Source organism: Haliotis cracherodii, unplaced genomic scaffold, assembly GCF_022045235.1.
Source record: "Haliotis cracherodii isolate W230 unplaced genomic scaffold, xgHalCrac1.p SCAF_39, whole genome shotgun sequence".
Classification (NCBI taxonomy): domain Eukaryota; kingdom Metazoa; phylum Mollusca; class Gastropoda; order Lepetellida; family Haliotidae; genus Haliotis; species Haliotis cracherodii.
Genome location: NW_027266296.1, coordinates 1,362,146 through 1,378,721, shown reverse-complemented (window position 1 = coordinate 1,378,721; position 16,576 = coordinate 1,362,146). Strand labels below are relative to the sequence as shown.

Here is a 16,576-nt window from a genome sequence, read left to right as displayed (position 1 = left end):
GAAATGGCTTCCACCAATTTGAGCGTGAAGACTGTGTGGACCAAAAATTTAAACTGTGTCCCGGTCATAGGACCCGGTTTTGTTGAAACTTGGGTAAACCAAATTGCAAAAGGGCAACAATGCAGTTTACCGGGCACAGCCCGAGCTCTGCCATCCACTCAATTACTATAGTGCAACCGCTGTCTCGCTATACCGTTACAGTGTCTCACGCTCCGGTGACTCTCGCTTAACGATCCAACACCCGTTTTCGGTCTTAGGGAAACTTACACATCTTTACGATCCAACACCCCTTTTCGGTCCTTAGGGTTAGCTTGCTTTGGGCAAGGGTTAGCCATAAATTCTTACCTTTTCAAGCGTTAATCCGGTTAATTCGATTGGTCGGTCATGTTGACATAAACAATGGCGGGTGTGGTTTCAAGAAAAGATGAATGGGAGAGCGGACCGTGACGTCACACACATGCCCAATTCATTGATTACTGAATTAAGCATGTGTGTTAATTGAGTGCTAATGAAGCGCGTTCGAGCCCCACAGCGCTAATTGGATTTGAAAAAGTGCGCCCGGTAAAGTGCACTACTCCCACGAGTTATTATGAGCACTTTACGTGTAGTTGCGATTACTTTACGAATAGATACGTATATTTTACGTATTCTTTCGTATTGTTTACGATTTGGGAAAAGGTATAAAAGCTACAAAATCGAACACTTCATTTTCAGTTGTATTAAGAAGTCATAGAAGTCACATCTCTGCATATCTACTCTACAATATCGGTCCAGGAATATCTGGTAGCTGCCGGGCCTCGTTCTCTTCCTTCTGGGCTAGTTGAAGGAGCAATTGTAGAAATTGTTGATATAACTGCAATCTGTTTCTCTCATATGCCATGTTGTCTCTCTGGATGTCAGTTGTCGAATGATGATACATTGAGATTTGCAGGATCTATATATCTTTTGGCACAAAATCGTAAGGACTCGTAAGTATTCGTAACTCACTCGTAACGATTCGTAACAACACGTAAACAGGTCGTAACTAACACGTAAAAGCTTCGATGAATAGTAACATTCCGTAATATACTCGTAACAATCCGTAAAAAGCTCGTGAAATGCCCGGAAGTTGCTCGGAGTTATCCGTGACAACTAGTAACAACTCGTGGAATTTTGCCGTAAATACATCGTAATAACTCGTAATAATCCGTAATAAACCGTTTATAGCTCGTAATAACTCGTAACAATCCTTAAATCGGTCGTAAAAGTGGCCAAATCGTAAGGATCCGTGAATTTGTGCGATCCTTAAGGACTCGTAAGAAAAATCCGTGTATGTGAAGGGAGCAAAATAAGGTAACGGTAAGGTAACCGCTCTATGCTCAGAATCTATTGGGAGATCATAAGGGCCATAATGCCAAACTTAGAAATACGTTCTTCACTTGTAGCCAAAAGAAAAATACATACTTTGGGCATACTAGGAGTCCATCAAACATTTTTCCATTTTGTGAAAAATTATTGTCATCCAATCTTTTTTAAAAACAATCTTAGTATATCATTTCTGATATTTTGTTGTTGATTTTTAAAATATTTTTCTCTTACTTTTCGGCAAATATGCATTGAATACCTATTACTGATTACACATTTAGAATTTTACTTGTGCATTCCTTTGCACTTGTCTGGACAAATCACTGATATCTGGCATGATCATACTAAGTGGTTCGTAGAATTATGTCCTCTTATTGTCCAATTCGGACCTCCATACACAACTTTTCTCTGTACCGCGATACGATGGAGTTATCTCCCTTGTCAAACTGAGCACGAGGCCCGGCTTTCACCCGGAGCTACTAATGTAAATAATGAACTTTTATCAGTAAAACATGCCTTGTTAGATAAAATAAATGACACCTGATATAGAGAACATAAAGGTTAGTGAGTGTATTTTGTTCCGTTTAGCGTACATGACAAGTACCGCGATGCCCCGAGGTTGCAGGCTATGTAGAGGGGTGTGATTGTTTTTCTCTATACGTACATGTATATATGTTGTTACAGAGGATATCATCGAGTTCCTGTGACAGGCTGCTTACCTGGAAGGAGTTGCTCACATCTCGACGTATGGCTGCGATCCATTTCCTCCTGAGATGCGTGTCTTTAGGAAAATTAAAAAAAGACAAATCCGAAGAAACTGCTTTTCTCCGATCGATCGCACAGAATGGGACCGCGCAGTGAGCCATTACTTCATGTGTGTTGAATCGACCTGCACGAGCAGCGATGCTCCCCACGCCTCGCTTTCAAACCAGGAGTTGCAAAGTGTGAAAAAGGTCTATACCGTCAGTAAATATCCAAGATGGCTGATACTGACCTAATATGAGACCGTATACCGTCAGTAACAGCTATCTTGGTGTTTGCAACCCCCACCTCACATATTTCACATGGAAATGCTTTTTTACACTGTTTAGTGTTTTACTATCATTACTTGTGATGTGCAAGGACATTAATCTTTTTTTAGATCACGTTCGTAACTTTATTGATATAGATAAAATTTTCAACAAGGTTTGGCCTCTAAGGTTTGAAGAGTGGCCTCCCTTTGACATCAGCAATGGCTGTCAAACGCTTTGATGGTAGCACCGATGAGGAAATCTCTGATAAAAGGCAAAGTGTCTGATGTGGATACCAGAAAATGTAAACTTTTCGACATAATAAATTCGTTATGGTGTCTTTAGTTGTCGTATACGGTGTCATATTAGGTTAGCATAAATAATATTAGGCTCTGCGTCAGCCTAATATGACACCGTATACCGCTGACGCCGAGCCCAATGTTTTATATGCTAACCTAATATGACACCGTATACGGCAACTAAAGACACTAAGTGTTGGCCCTTAGGGCCCCGTACTTCCTCTCGCGGGCCCCGTGCTTCATCTCGAGGGCCCCGTACTTCATATCGAGGGCCCCAGAGACCCACTTTATAATTCTGTATGAGACTGTTCCTGTGCCTGAAAGAACAAAGCGGGTCTGGAACTAATTTTCTTCAAATCGGTAGATTATTTATCAGTGGCAAAAACAATCGAAACATGTTTCAGTGAGTGAGAGAGAGAGTGAGTGACTTGGGTTTTTCTCCGCTTTTAGCAATATTCCAGCCATGTCACGATTGGGGACATAATGTGCTTAATGATCTGTGAGGGGCGGTCGGGTAGCCTAGTGGTTAAAGCGTTCGCTCGTCACGCTGAAGACCCGGGTTCGATTCCCGACATGGGTACAATGTGTGAAGCCCATTTCTAGTGTGCCCCGCCGTGACATTGCTGGAATATTGCTAAAAGCGGCGTAAAAGCATACTCACTCACTCACTTAATGATCTCTGCATATGTTGGGAATCGAGCCATGGTCTACTCGGTGTAACGAGGCAACGCTTTACCCATTAAGCCACCCCATGTCACCTTTAATTTCCTGATCGATTCACAAGAGCATTAAAAAACCTGGGTTCGACTCTATATTTGGGTACAGTGTGTGAAGCCATTCTTGATGTCCTCCATCGAGTTTGGAGTAAATCTAACTCACGTGATCAAACCTCAGCAAAGTTTGTAAAGAGGACAACATACCGAGGTATTTTGCACGTTGTGTGTTTTGAGCTCGTCAGTGCTTACATTGCTCGTTAGTGCTTACAGTGCGTGCTTGAATGTTGCCGTTTTCAGCAATATGTCAGCCTTTTCATGACATCTTCCCGGGACAAGGGAGTTAACTGACTATAAAAGTCCAGTTTCCACCCTTGCCGAACCAGGCTGTTAACCAGGAGTTACATTTTGGCTGGACTAACGAGTCTATGCAGAGTCCAATCAAAATAGCGCAACGAATTCGAAATCCTGTTCGTATACTGTAATGCAGTTTTCGGTCGACTGCATGTGCACCGCCAACTCGTTGTCAACAGCTATTTTCCAAATCTTTTCATGTTTTTAATCAAGGGGTTCACGTGATTTGATGCACTTCGCGATGTAAGACCCGTTTTAACACAATATAGATCTTGATTATCGATCACATCGTCTTGACTGGGCACCGCCATTTTGTTTGATGCAAGTGTGTGTGAGTGTGTGTGTGTGCGTGCGTGCGTGCGTGCGTGCGTGCGTGCGTGTGTGTTTGCTTGTTCTAGTCCGGACTGATGCCGAATTATCGTGCTTGTCCATTGAGATACCATGCCACAGTTTAACATGAATACCCCACTCAGACACAGTGACCCTTAACTCCCTTAATGGCAAGCGACAGGCAGGGAAACAACAAGTACCATCCTTTTACGGCCGGGGATCGGGCGAACGCTCTACCACTAAACCACCAAGGCGGTCATTTTAATGAGGAACATGTAAAGACTGATCTATCACTTTATGTTAATGTTTTATTTACATAACGGGGGTTTGAAACCAAAATTCTAGATTTACTAGCTCCATACTCGTACTCGTGAATTACATTTTTGTTCACTCTACGAAATAATCTCACCTTGTCGAACTCTTTGCAGTCACAGGTCTTAGAAATCGGATCCTTGGATGTTACTAAAGCGAAACCCTCTTCCAATTTCGGTTTATTCTTTAACAGTTTGGAAAGTTCCTGAAATATATAGAAAAAAACAGAGAAGGTGTAAAAAGTAACGAAAGACGAATTCTCCCCTTGTATTAAATCTCAATCTCTTCCCATCCCGCCAAAAATAGTGAGTATTGGTTTATGCCGCCTTTTGTAATATTCCAGAAATATCACGACGAGGGACAACAGAAATGGGCTTCACACATTGTACCCATGTGGGGAATCGAACCCGGGTCTTCTGCGTGACGAGCGAACGCTTTAACCACTAGGCTACCCCATCACCCTTCCGGCTAAAATACATTATGTGCACTTTGCAAACCAAATGCCTCTTGATAAACCGGAATGGTAGAATGACCGAGTTTAATAAATTCCCGATTCGTAGGGATTCCAGAGGCTGGCTGGATAGTTAAAGCGACGTCAACTATTGTTCATGACATCACAAATAGATATTATTACGTCATCTGAACAATGGGCTAACTTTTCATTTTCGTTTTCATTCATTTTCTTTATTAAAAAACAATGAGTAATATACAGATGAGGTGAAATGGGGCTTAACGTTGCGCTCAAGATTATTGCACTTGTAAAGCGACGTGCACGTGTTTGTGTGTGTGCATGAGTGTGTATGCATGTTCGTGTGTGTGTGTGCGTGTGTGCGTGCGTGTGTTTGTGTGCGTGCGTGCATGAGTGTATGCGTGTGCGTGCGTGCGTGCGTGCATGCGTATAAGTTTCTTTCTGTCCGAGGCCGGACTTACGTCGGTTTCATAGTGTTGACCCACTAAGATAACACACCGCAGTTTAACACCCCGTTCAGACACAGTATACTGACTCGGAGCCCTTCAGTCGTTGTTTTATCCCCTTAATTCCGAACAGCAGGCAGGGTAACAATAAGTACCATCTTTTAACGTATTTTAGTATGACGGGGCCGATGACCGAACCACAAGCCTTCCGCTCTCGCGGCAGAGGTTCTATACACTAGACTTCGGATGGGGTATTGTTAGAATGACGATGACCAATATACAGAATAACAACAAGAATACAACGTAGGTCAAAATAAAATAAGTATACTTAAATTTGATGAAAAAGTTATCAATTATAGCGAAACTCGTCAATCCGAATCGCGTTATTCCGGAAACTCAGCTTTCCGGATGGTTAAAGTAAAAGAACAATGGACCCTTCTTTGAAACCATGATTTGGATTGGGAACGATATTAATGATTTATGAGGTTTATTTGTTTCTGTTGCTTACATAAGTAAGTAGTTACATACATGCAAGACCTTGACGTGATAGCAGTACAGATGGCTTGGTGTGAGATGCTCCAGCACGAAGTCCTGACTCCTTCGCCCGATAGCCTTGGCCTGGAAGTGACAGGGTACTGGTTATTGTTTGTTGGTTTGTTGTTTAACGCCGCACTCAGCAATGTTCCAGCTATATATGGCGGTCTGTAAATAATCGAGTCTGGACCAGACAATCCAGTGATTGACATCATGAGCATCGATCCACGCAATATTGGGATACGGTAGCATGCATCTACCAAGTCAGCGAGTCTGACCACCCGATCCCATTAGTCGCCTCGTCTGACAAGCAAAGTTGCGTTTTACGGCAAGCATGGGTGGCTAAGAACATATTCTACCCCGGATCATCACGGGTCGGATGCTGGTTAAGAAGGGAACTGTGTATCAGGGTTTGTACATGTAATGTATTGATGTAGGATTTCGGATAACATCAACTTAACAATTTGTACGTTATTTCAAAAATTTTGTTACTCCACAATTCGTAACTCAAAACAATAAATACATCTTCAATATATTGAAATCCAATGATAAAAAACCCAATAATTGATATTTTTAAGAATTATTTAAGTTGTCCATCGATATGGATGGCAATAATGCCAATATGCTAAGAAACGTTTGTTGTTTGTTGTTTAACGCCGCACTCAGCAATAGTCCAGCTATATGACGGTGGTCTGTTAATAATCGAGTATGGACGAGAAAATCCAGTGATTAATATCATGAGGCATCGATTCACGCAATTGGGATCGATGACATGCATCAACCAAGTCAGCGAGCATGGCCACCAGATCCCGCTAGTCGCCTCGTACAACAAGCATAGTCGCCTTTCACGGCAAGCATGGGTTGCTGAAGACCTATTCTACCCCGGATCTTCATGGGTCCCAATATAAGTACCTGTACACCACCTTACCTCTTCATCGTGGTCCTTCGCCCATTGGATCTGCTCTAAGAGGTTACTGAGATCGCTCTTGAAGGGTATATAGTGAACGTATGGCTCCAGGGCGTGGTAGAAGTGTTCGTAATATGTGGAGTCCTGTTTCAGGACAACAGAGTCTGAGGCTAGAAGAAGAGGCAGTCGGAATGCGGCCACAGTGCCGTCGATTGTGATCTGGTACTTGTGCTGTAAATATATTCTCATGTATATAAGTCAGTACACAAAGGAGTGGTTCATGGGTCGCCTCAATCTTCTTTGAATGGATGCTACAGTCTGCAATATTTCAGTTTTATGATGTTGGGTGGTAAATAGTCCTGACACACTAGTGGTTGTCGTGAGCAATGTACCCATGCTGCCAGCGCAGGGTGACAACCAGGTGTAAGCAGCCAGCGCCTAGATTTTCGAAACGATCTTAGCTAAGATAAATCTTAACAACTTACATTCAAAGATAAGATATCTTAAGGTTAAGATAAGATAGATTTTCGAATACCTATCATAACTCTGACAGAGAACTTATTTGTGTTAGGGACTGAAAAAGCGGGTTGTTTCCCAATGAAGTCACTGGGATTTCCCAGCTGCTGACAATAACAACAGCATATATAAGTGACAGGGAATTCATGATCACATTGTCAGGTCACATTGTTTAACATGCACATATTTGAGTGAAATTCTGTACAATCCTACATGTAGACATGTAGTTTTGTTCTTATGATAAAGGTCACTGAGATCGACCATCCGACCCATTTAAGGTTCCTCTGTCCACAATCATAGGTTACTGAACAGCAATTCTGTGCCAAAACCATCACATGATCTTTCAAGATGTATACACATGGTTCACAGTGGTGCCATCATTAACAAAAGCTTTGTGGTATTTCTAGTGAATGTCTTGTGGTCTAATATCAGGTGATCACGTGAAACAGCAACATGCTAATTTATTGGATCAGATTGGTTCTTAGATTAGTACTTTTGCCCTTTATACCAAAAGGAATCTGTTCCAGTGGATAAGCCAGACTGGTTATTCTCTTACATTGACAATATATATTTAGTTGAATGAACAGTGGATTTAACAAGCATCCATACTGCTCGTAATATTGACTTTTTTACCTATCAATTACCAAGTTAAACATCCCGAATTTGAACAACCAACTACCTACACCCTCACCCTAACCATGTCAACACACAACACACAACACACACACAAAACACACAGACATGGACACAAAAACACACAGACACACACACAGAGTAACACACACAAACACAAAAACACACACACACATACCAACAGAGACACACACATATACAATAAACACACAGACACACACACATACTAGTACCCACAGAGACACACACACAAAGAGAGAGAAAGAGACACACATACATACCCACAAACACACACGGAGATACACACACAAACAAAAATCACACATACACACACAAACACAAAAACACACAGAGATACACACATAGACAAAATCACAAACACACACACACACACGAAACACACAGACATGGACACAAAAACACACAGAGTAACACACACAAACACAAAAACACACACACACACACATACCCACAGAGACACACACACACAAACACAGACACACACATATAGAAAAAACACACATACACACACACATACTAGTACCCACAGAGACACACACACAAACAGAGAGAAAGAGACACACACACATACCCACAGAGAAACACACACGGAGATACACACACAAACAAAAATCACACATACACACAAAAACACACAGAGAGACACAAACATACCCTCAGAGACACACACACACGCACACACAGTCACGCACAGACACTCTCTCTCTCTCTCTCTCTCTCTCTCTCTCACACACACACACACAAGCACACACACACGCACACACAGTCACGCACAGACACACTCTCTCCCTCTCTCTCTCTCTCTCACACACACACACGCACACACATGCACACACGCGCGCACACACAGAGCGCATGACAGAAGTTACTAAAGCAATGACATATGTTTGATGAAGTATACATAAGCTCAAGATTTGAATAAAGTAAAGAACAGTAACCTGAAAGAAGTCAAAGAAGTTGACGTGTTTGGATATGTTCCCGTACTTCTCATCCTTCGGGAAGAAGGACATCCGTGACAGAGACACGTTGAAGACATCTGGATGTTTCTGCGCCATGACAGCTAAGTCCAGACGTTCCTGTCGACTGTCCCTCCCTCTCCAGAAGGCCAAGTTGGTCTTTTCCTCCCAAACTGGCCCAGTCTTGCCTTGGACAGAGAATTGGTCTGTGTTGTGTCTGTTGGAATACATGAAAGAAGGTTCAGACGCACAGGACCTACTGGGCTTCAATAAAGTGGTTTCAAGGTTTCAGTCCATACATTTCATACGAAACTCTGAAATGAAACGCTGCAACGAATTTATCTTACCGACATGTTGTTATATGTCATTGTAAAATAATTCAAACATATTCAAAATTGATAGAAAACAGCTGTTAGACTGAGCTGTGGAAGGGTATAAGGAAGGGTATAAGGGATATATTTTGTCTCTCAGAAATGCACGTGCAGGCTGAATTGCTGGTGGCGGGGTATAAGGGATTTAGAAATGATGCTGAGAAATGATTCCCCCCAAGGCGGGATACATCGTATTTTATCAAGATCACGTGGGCCAATCAGATCTCGTCATTCTGACATGGAGGTATGTTAAAGTTGGTTTTTCTCCAATCACTCAATCAATCAAAACAAGAAATGTTTAATTTTGTCTGGAAACCTATGCTTATATCTTCAGCTGGTTGGATGGTCGAATTCAGGGAACAGTAAGTACTGTAAACAGGGAATTTTTTGCGACCGTTTTATTATTGCAAGTTTTGCGAACGAGACTCAATCGCAAAAATTAAAAACGCAAAAGTAAGTATAAATAATACATACATACTTTATTCATTGCAACACGTCATCAAATTTGAAATCATCAACCAGAACTACAAGTTACTCAATAAGTTAAAAACACAAATGAATGCAGAATGGTCACACAATACATCACAAATGACAATGTAAACAGACCAGTTAGTGTCACTGTTACCTCACAGTAATCATGCCTTCTTCCAACCTCGCTTGATTGCGTCAGTGTCCTTTGCAATTTTGTCCACACATGACATGACATGACACTGAGTTGAGTCAATTATCGTATTTGATAATTGGTCGCAATCTCTTCCGGTCAACTTTCCGGCCAACTCAGAAAAACTAGCTTCGGAGAGAAGCTGTCTATTGTTTGGTACGCGAGGGGTCATCTCAACACAGCAACTCACAAAAATATCTCGTCGCAGTATTGTCTTTGGCGTGGTATTCGCAATATTTTAACGGTGCAGAAATAAAGCTGTTTACAGTATTGCTTTTGATCCACAAATGTTTGCTTTCACATGCACAAACCATCTACTATTTACACCACTACATATACATGTAGATATACACGTACATTAAATCGATTCAGAAACAGTGTGATTTCTGTAAGCTCTCTGAAGGACCTTTCAAATCAAAATGAGGGGAGCCTTGAAATGTTTGGTCCTAGTATATACTTATTATCACTTCATAATGTTCTACAGATAGGATATTTCTGGTGTCCCTGGCTATAGTATTGCTGGAATATTGCTTTTTGGTTTCGTTTGTTGATTAACGCGCACTCAGCAATATTCCAGCTATAAGATGGCGGTCTGTAAATAATCAAGTCTGGACCAGACAATCCAGTGATGAGCATCGACCCACGCAATATTGGTATATGATGGCATGCATCAACCAAGTCAGCGAGCCTGACCACCTGATCTCGTTAGTCGCCTCTTACAACAAGCATAGTCACCTTTCAGCAAGAATGGGTTGCTGAAGACCTATTCTACCCCGGATCTTCATGGGCCGGAATACTGCAAAAAGTAGCGTAAAGCCATTCTTACTCATGCACTCATTCTGCAGACAGAAAGCAAGGGATTGTGTCGCATGTGACGTCACATTACCCCACTCAGACACAGTATACTGACTCCGAGCCGACCAGTCCTTGTTTTAGCCCCTTAATACCGAGCACCAGACAGGGTAACAACAAGTACCATCTTTTAACGTCTTTTGGTATGACGCGTCTGGGGATCGACCCTGGACCTTCACCTCTCCGGGCGGACAGTCTACCACTAGACCATAGGGGCAGCCCTACTCACCTTTCTAACATATATATAGTAGATTTAACCATTTCATAGGTCGGTAGAACTATATCTCTGCTGTCATCAGATCCACAAAAGGAGACAATAGGGATGGGTCCGTCCTTAATATCTTTTTTCTCCTTAGGCCAATCACTAAGGTTCATGATGAATTCAACATCTGGCAGCTTTACCTATGAGTGGGGAAATGATGCTGTTATTAGATCGTACATGTAGTCTGACAGCAGAATCTGTCGATTAGAAATGGTGTAAATAAGGTCACATAATCAGGTTTGCCGTAGACTTTCGAAGCCTGAATCGTGTCACTAAACCTAACAACTCCCCACTACCTTGCAACGAACAGGTTACTACAGTAATCATAAGTACCTTCATATAAGGAATCTTTCATATGAACCTTTTAAAAATATATTAAACATTCTATTCTTCCAAACATATAAATGATCATTGTTTTAAGAATAGAACAAAGGGTTTTTTGTTCACAAAACGGGTTAAAATTAGAAAATAAACCAAATACCATCAGGGTAGATACTTAGAACAAAGTCTTACTTTACGTGCGAGTGAAAGCAGAATTTCGTCTATAAACGACACTCCAGTAATGTGCCTTGTACCAAAGAAATCCTTCCTGTATATCTGTTAATGAAATAAGAAGTGTAAATTAATTGCGATAATTGGATACAGCTATTGTCCTGTGATTTTACCAAGTTATTTCACTGAGAACATATTTTAGAAATATTCATTAGCTAGGTCAGTTTGATGAATTCAATCATTTATCCTTGTAACAATATCTACCAGAAATGGGCATCATATAGTGTGTAAACTGGTACATGAACAGATTTCAAGGCTTTAGTTAGAACTATATTCCAGCAAAGAGTTCTCCTTATATATATGAACCGTGCCTGTCAGTATTGCAAACAAAAGAATGTTTCACATGATTCATAGTTCTATCTATTATTGGTTTCCAACATGCCTTGTTAGCGATGATCTTGTAGTGGCTAAAGGTGCCATAAAACCGTTCCACGGCTTCCTTTGCCACCTTATCAAAGTCTAGTGGGTCTTGGAAGATGCTGAGATCCTGCTGCAGCTGCTTGTAGGTGGCAGGACACATCATAGTGGAGAACCATTCCTGGAGGTTCGGTTGTGGACAGTCGCAATGCTCATCATAGATCGGGCCTGGTAGAAACATGAGAGAGTCATAACAATGTATTACTGTATATTTCATAGATATTGTATCCTGCGTTGATTTCTTGACGATATACATTGGTTTTGGAGCCCAATGTGACATCACTGTTTGATACTGATTCATAAACACATGCTCATGATACAGTCGGAATCGTAGCATTGACTTCACATGAAATGTGGAAATGTTTCGTAGCTTGTTTTATGCACATTTTGAAACACAGAAACTGAAATCAATTATCCAATATCATGTTTTGTAACTGTTCCATGGCAATAGTTCTGTGAGTACCCTTTCTAGTAGTTTTTGCTTCTTACATCACACTTGGTGTATGTGTTACCTGCATACTTGGTGTGCTACTTGCCTTATATTACCTGCATACTTGGTGTGCTACATTCCTTATATTACCTGCCTACTTGGTGTGCTACATTCCTTATATTACCTGCATACTTGGTGTGCTACATGCCTTATATTACCTGCCTACTTGGTGTGCTACATGCCTTATATTACCTGCATTCTTGGTGTGCTACATGCCTTATATTACCTGCCTACTTGGTGTGCTACATTCCTTATATTACCTGCATACTTGGTGTGCTACTTGCCTTATATTACCTGCATACTTGGTGTGCTACATGCCGTATACTACCAGCACTCTAGCGGCGGTGAAACCCGCACAGAACATGCACACTAGGGGTGGTTAGCATCAGTGTACGTCTGTTACACTTACATATAACAACAGACTCCCCTCTCTGGGCATTGCAGTTGGAAGAAGTAAGTTAAGAATCTTAAATGAAATTCTTAATTGAATACTATTAAACTAATAAGGTTTGTGTTAGTACAATGAAGAAGTTTGAAGAGTCTAAATGTAAAGGTAAAAAGTTTGGTGAAGTGACATGTGTGACTTTTTCCACTCTAGGGAAACCTGAACGCCCGGATAAGGTGCTGACAGACCAAGGATCATAATCAGGGATGACCTGAAATTTGAACCCATTATCAGCGGATCCTGGTATGGCTAAGAACTCACGTGTCTCAGGCAATTTTATCATCTCTGGTCCTCTGTTGCTGGGAATAAATAGTTTCGCCGTCTAAAGCTAACATACTGCCCAGTCGTCTTAGGCAACGCAATTCGTTGTGAAGAGTTGTGTCCCTTAGACGTACCAGAAGCCAGTGAGCACGGATTTGAATCCCGTTTTGTCCTGATAATGTTTCAACATACCCTTGCTCACCAAAGTGGTAAACGTCTAACTTTGTTTTATTACTCACTAATAGCCTACGTTTACTCTGAACAAAGGGAATAAACATAAACACATATTTACCCATCAATTTATAAGGCGATGCTGCGACTTGCCTGCCGTCGTACATGACGGTGATGATGACGTTTTCCACTGACGCCTTGAGGAGACGGAATCTGGCGATGTACGATCCATCCCGTCTGTCAATAACATCCACTCTAACACTCCGTAAACGACTACCATCCGACAAGTTGATGCCGAATTTAAACGCCTGTGATCCAACTGACTCCGTGAAACTACACAACAAAAATTGAAAGTTTGTATTAAAGAATATTTTAAACGTTTTAAAGAAAAGAACATATTTTCCTATGTCCTATTCTTTCCTTCTTGAACTTTACCACACTATTCAGTGAGTGAATGAATTGAGTTTAACGCCGCGTTGAACAATATTCCAGTTATATCATGGTGTTATCACGATTCAGTTAACAAGAGGTCCAACACCTGTACAATTGGTTTGAAGAGTAGTCTCCCTTTGGTCTTTAACGTCTTCGGTTGTAAGAGTTTAACGCCGCGTTGAACAATATTCCAGGTGTATCACGGTGTTATCACGATTCAGTTAACAAGAGGTCCAACATCTGTACACTAGAAAATAAAGTAGTGTAAGGTCGGATTCTGTAACAGAGTTAATAAGGGCATGAGTATAGATTAACGCCAATTTTAGCAACATTGCAGCAATATTACGGTATTGCATCGGGAATACCCATGTGTTGAATCTTATCCACATAGGGGTCAAAAGATGATATACATTTCGCCGCAGGTGACATACGATAATGAACATATGTCACAGGTGACACACGATAATGAACATATGTCGCAGGTGACACACGATAATGAACATATGTCACAGGTGACACACGATAATGAACATGTGTCACAGGTGACACAAGATAATGAACATGTGTCAATAAACACAATAAACTTTAATTAAGAATATATACAATTAAATTATCAACAAGGTTTGAAGAGTAGTCTCCCTTTGGTCTTTAACGTCTTCGGTTGTAAGTGTTTAAGTTTGACATGACATCTGCAACAAAAATACCAAATATTGTAAATTTTTCGGCATAATTAATTCTTTACGGTTTCTTTAGTTGCCGTATAGTTGACGCCTCGCCAAATATTTTTCTGCAAACCTAACATGACACCGTATACAGACACCATAACTAACAACATATGTCACAGGTGACAACATAAAGAAATATATGTCACAGGTGACAAGATAAAGAAATATATGTCACAGGTGACAAGATAAAGATATATATGTCACAGGTGACAACATAAAGAAATATATGTCACAGGTGACAACATAAAGAAATACATGTCACAGGTGACAACATAAAGATATATATGTCACAGGTGACAAGATAAAGAAATATATGTCACAGGTGACAACATAAAGAAATATATGTCACAGGTGACAAGATAAAGACATATATGTCACAGGTGACAAGATAAAGATATATATGTCACAGGTGACAAGATAAAGAAATATATGTCACAGGTGACAAGATAAAGAAATATATGTCACAGGTGACAAGATAAAGAAATATATGTCACAGGTGACAAGATAAAGATATATATGTCACAGGTGACAAGATAAAGAAATATATGTCACAGGTGACAAAATAAAGAAATATATGTCACAGGTGACAGAGAATAATGAACATTTACCACAAATGACATAAAATAATGAATAATTTAGTAATTAAATAATTAAGTGTATTTTCTGTTTTCAACTTTCCAAAGCATAATTTTTTATTTTAAGCATTAAGCAAATATTTTTTCGATATAATCCCATCCCTTTGATGGGATAGATGTTCATATGAAAATATACTATTCCATGACATTCGATGCGATTATGTTGATGCCCCTTTGTGGACTGCGAATCAAAATGTGGATCATTCGACACGCTTTCTGTTGTTAGTGTCTCTGGTCCAGACTTATTACAGTAAACTACGTTTATAACGAACACGCTTATAACGAACTGACGGATATAACGAACCTACTTTTTTTACCCAAATATTTGCTATCGTTATGCTGTATATATGCATATAACGAACTAAAATTAGTGGTCCCTTTGAGTTCGTTATAACCGTAGTTTACTGTATTTTACAGTCCGCCATATCACTGACAAACTGCTGACTGCGGCGTTAAACAACATTCACTCATCCGTGGGCGTTTGTATAATGTGGTAATTTATGTAACTCTCCATTTAAGGAAATTTGTTTGACGCAAAATCACCCTTACGTTCAAACATACCATTACTCTTACTTGAGGCCAAGGTCAGTGAGGATCGATTGGTTGCTAGGGACGCGTGTAGACAGCAACACTTGCTTGCAGTCTATAAAATACAACGAACGTCCACACTTACTTCTGATTAAACTGATCGACAGCTTGAATGTAGAAATATCGAACAGGTAGAGCAATTCTGGGTGTCAGGCCAGGTCCCCAAATCAAACAGTTGTCTGGAGCAACCTCTCTTTCTTTCCCATCGCCATCCCCTTTGGTGACCGCACACGCGACGGCAACTCCGATTAGAATGGAGGTATAGCAAATAGGTTGACTCTTCCTTGAAACCATGCTGAATCTAGGGTTCACTCAAGAATACCGATAGTAATGTTTAAATGGCACTTTGGATAAGGAGGAGCCAGATGTGCTACATGCAACCTGCATCCATGCATCGACTGGATGGTGATGAAGCTGGCTGGTTCATGAAAGTTGCTGAACCGTACAGGACAGGCGCTGTTTAAACAAGCACCTGCTTGTCGTGCTTCTGATTGTGTTTGAGGAAGGGCTGGTTGGCTGTACCACGGACTTGTATAGGTTATATAGGTCCGTGGCTGTACTATATCTCAGAGATGAGTGAAAACGTCAATAAACCGTAATGTTAGGCTGTTCGGAGTTATTATCAGTGTGTTTGCATCGGGTTTAAATCATCACTTTATTCATTGCCCGTGGAGATCCGGGTAGAATAGCTTTTCAGCTATATTGCTTGCCGTAAAAGGTCACTATGCTTGTCGTAAGAAGCGACTAATGAGATCGGGAGGTCTGGCTCGCTGACTTGGTTGATGCATGTCATCGATCCCAATTGCGTGGATCGATGCTCATGATATGAATCACGGGATTATGTAGAGACCGCCGCCATATGGCGGGAAT

At 40.9% G+C, this 16,576-nt stretch overlaps 1 protein-coding gene across 1 annotated transcript; it reads right to left on the bottom strand.

Annotated features, from left to right (window-relative positions):
* Positions 1 to 2,885: 2,885 nt before the first annotated feature.
* LOC139478138 (protein O-glucosyltransferase 2-like) lies at positions 2,886 to 16,000 on the bottom strand. The gene is made up of 10 exons (XM_071260470.1): positions 15,792 to 16,000; positions 13,448 to 13,659; positions 11,925 to 12,127; positions 11,504 to 11,587; positions 10,958 to 11,130; positions 8,827 to 9,061; positions 6,740 to 6,949; positions 5,806 to 5,895; positions 4,460 to 4,567; positions 2,886 to 2,970 (listed from the first exon to the last, which is right to left on the bottom strand). The coding sequence occupies exons 1-10, from the start codon at positions 15,998 to 16,000 to the stop codon at positions 2,941 to 2,943; spliced, it is 1,554 nt and encodes a 517-aa protein (XP_071116571.1). The 3' UTR covers positions 2,886 to 2,940.
* Positions 16,001 to 16,576: the final 576 nt, after the last annotated feature.

Bases quoted from the DNA above. Each gene is read 5' to 3' on its own strand.
- LOC139478138 (XM_071260470.1), bottom strand. From the start codon at position 16,000: ATGGTTTCAAGGAAGAGTCAACCTATTTGCTATACCTCCATTCTAATC. The intron at 11,131-11,503 runs GTAAGACTTTGT...CCCCACTCATAG, and splicing joins TGCTTTCACTCGCACGTAAA to GTAAAGCTGCCAGATGTTGA. The intron at 2,971-4,459 runs GTGAGATTATTT...TTGTTCTTTCAG, and splicing joins ACTGCAAAGAGTTCGACAAG to GCACAGGAACAGTCTCATAC.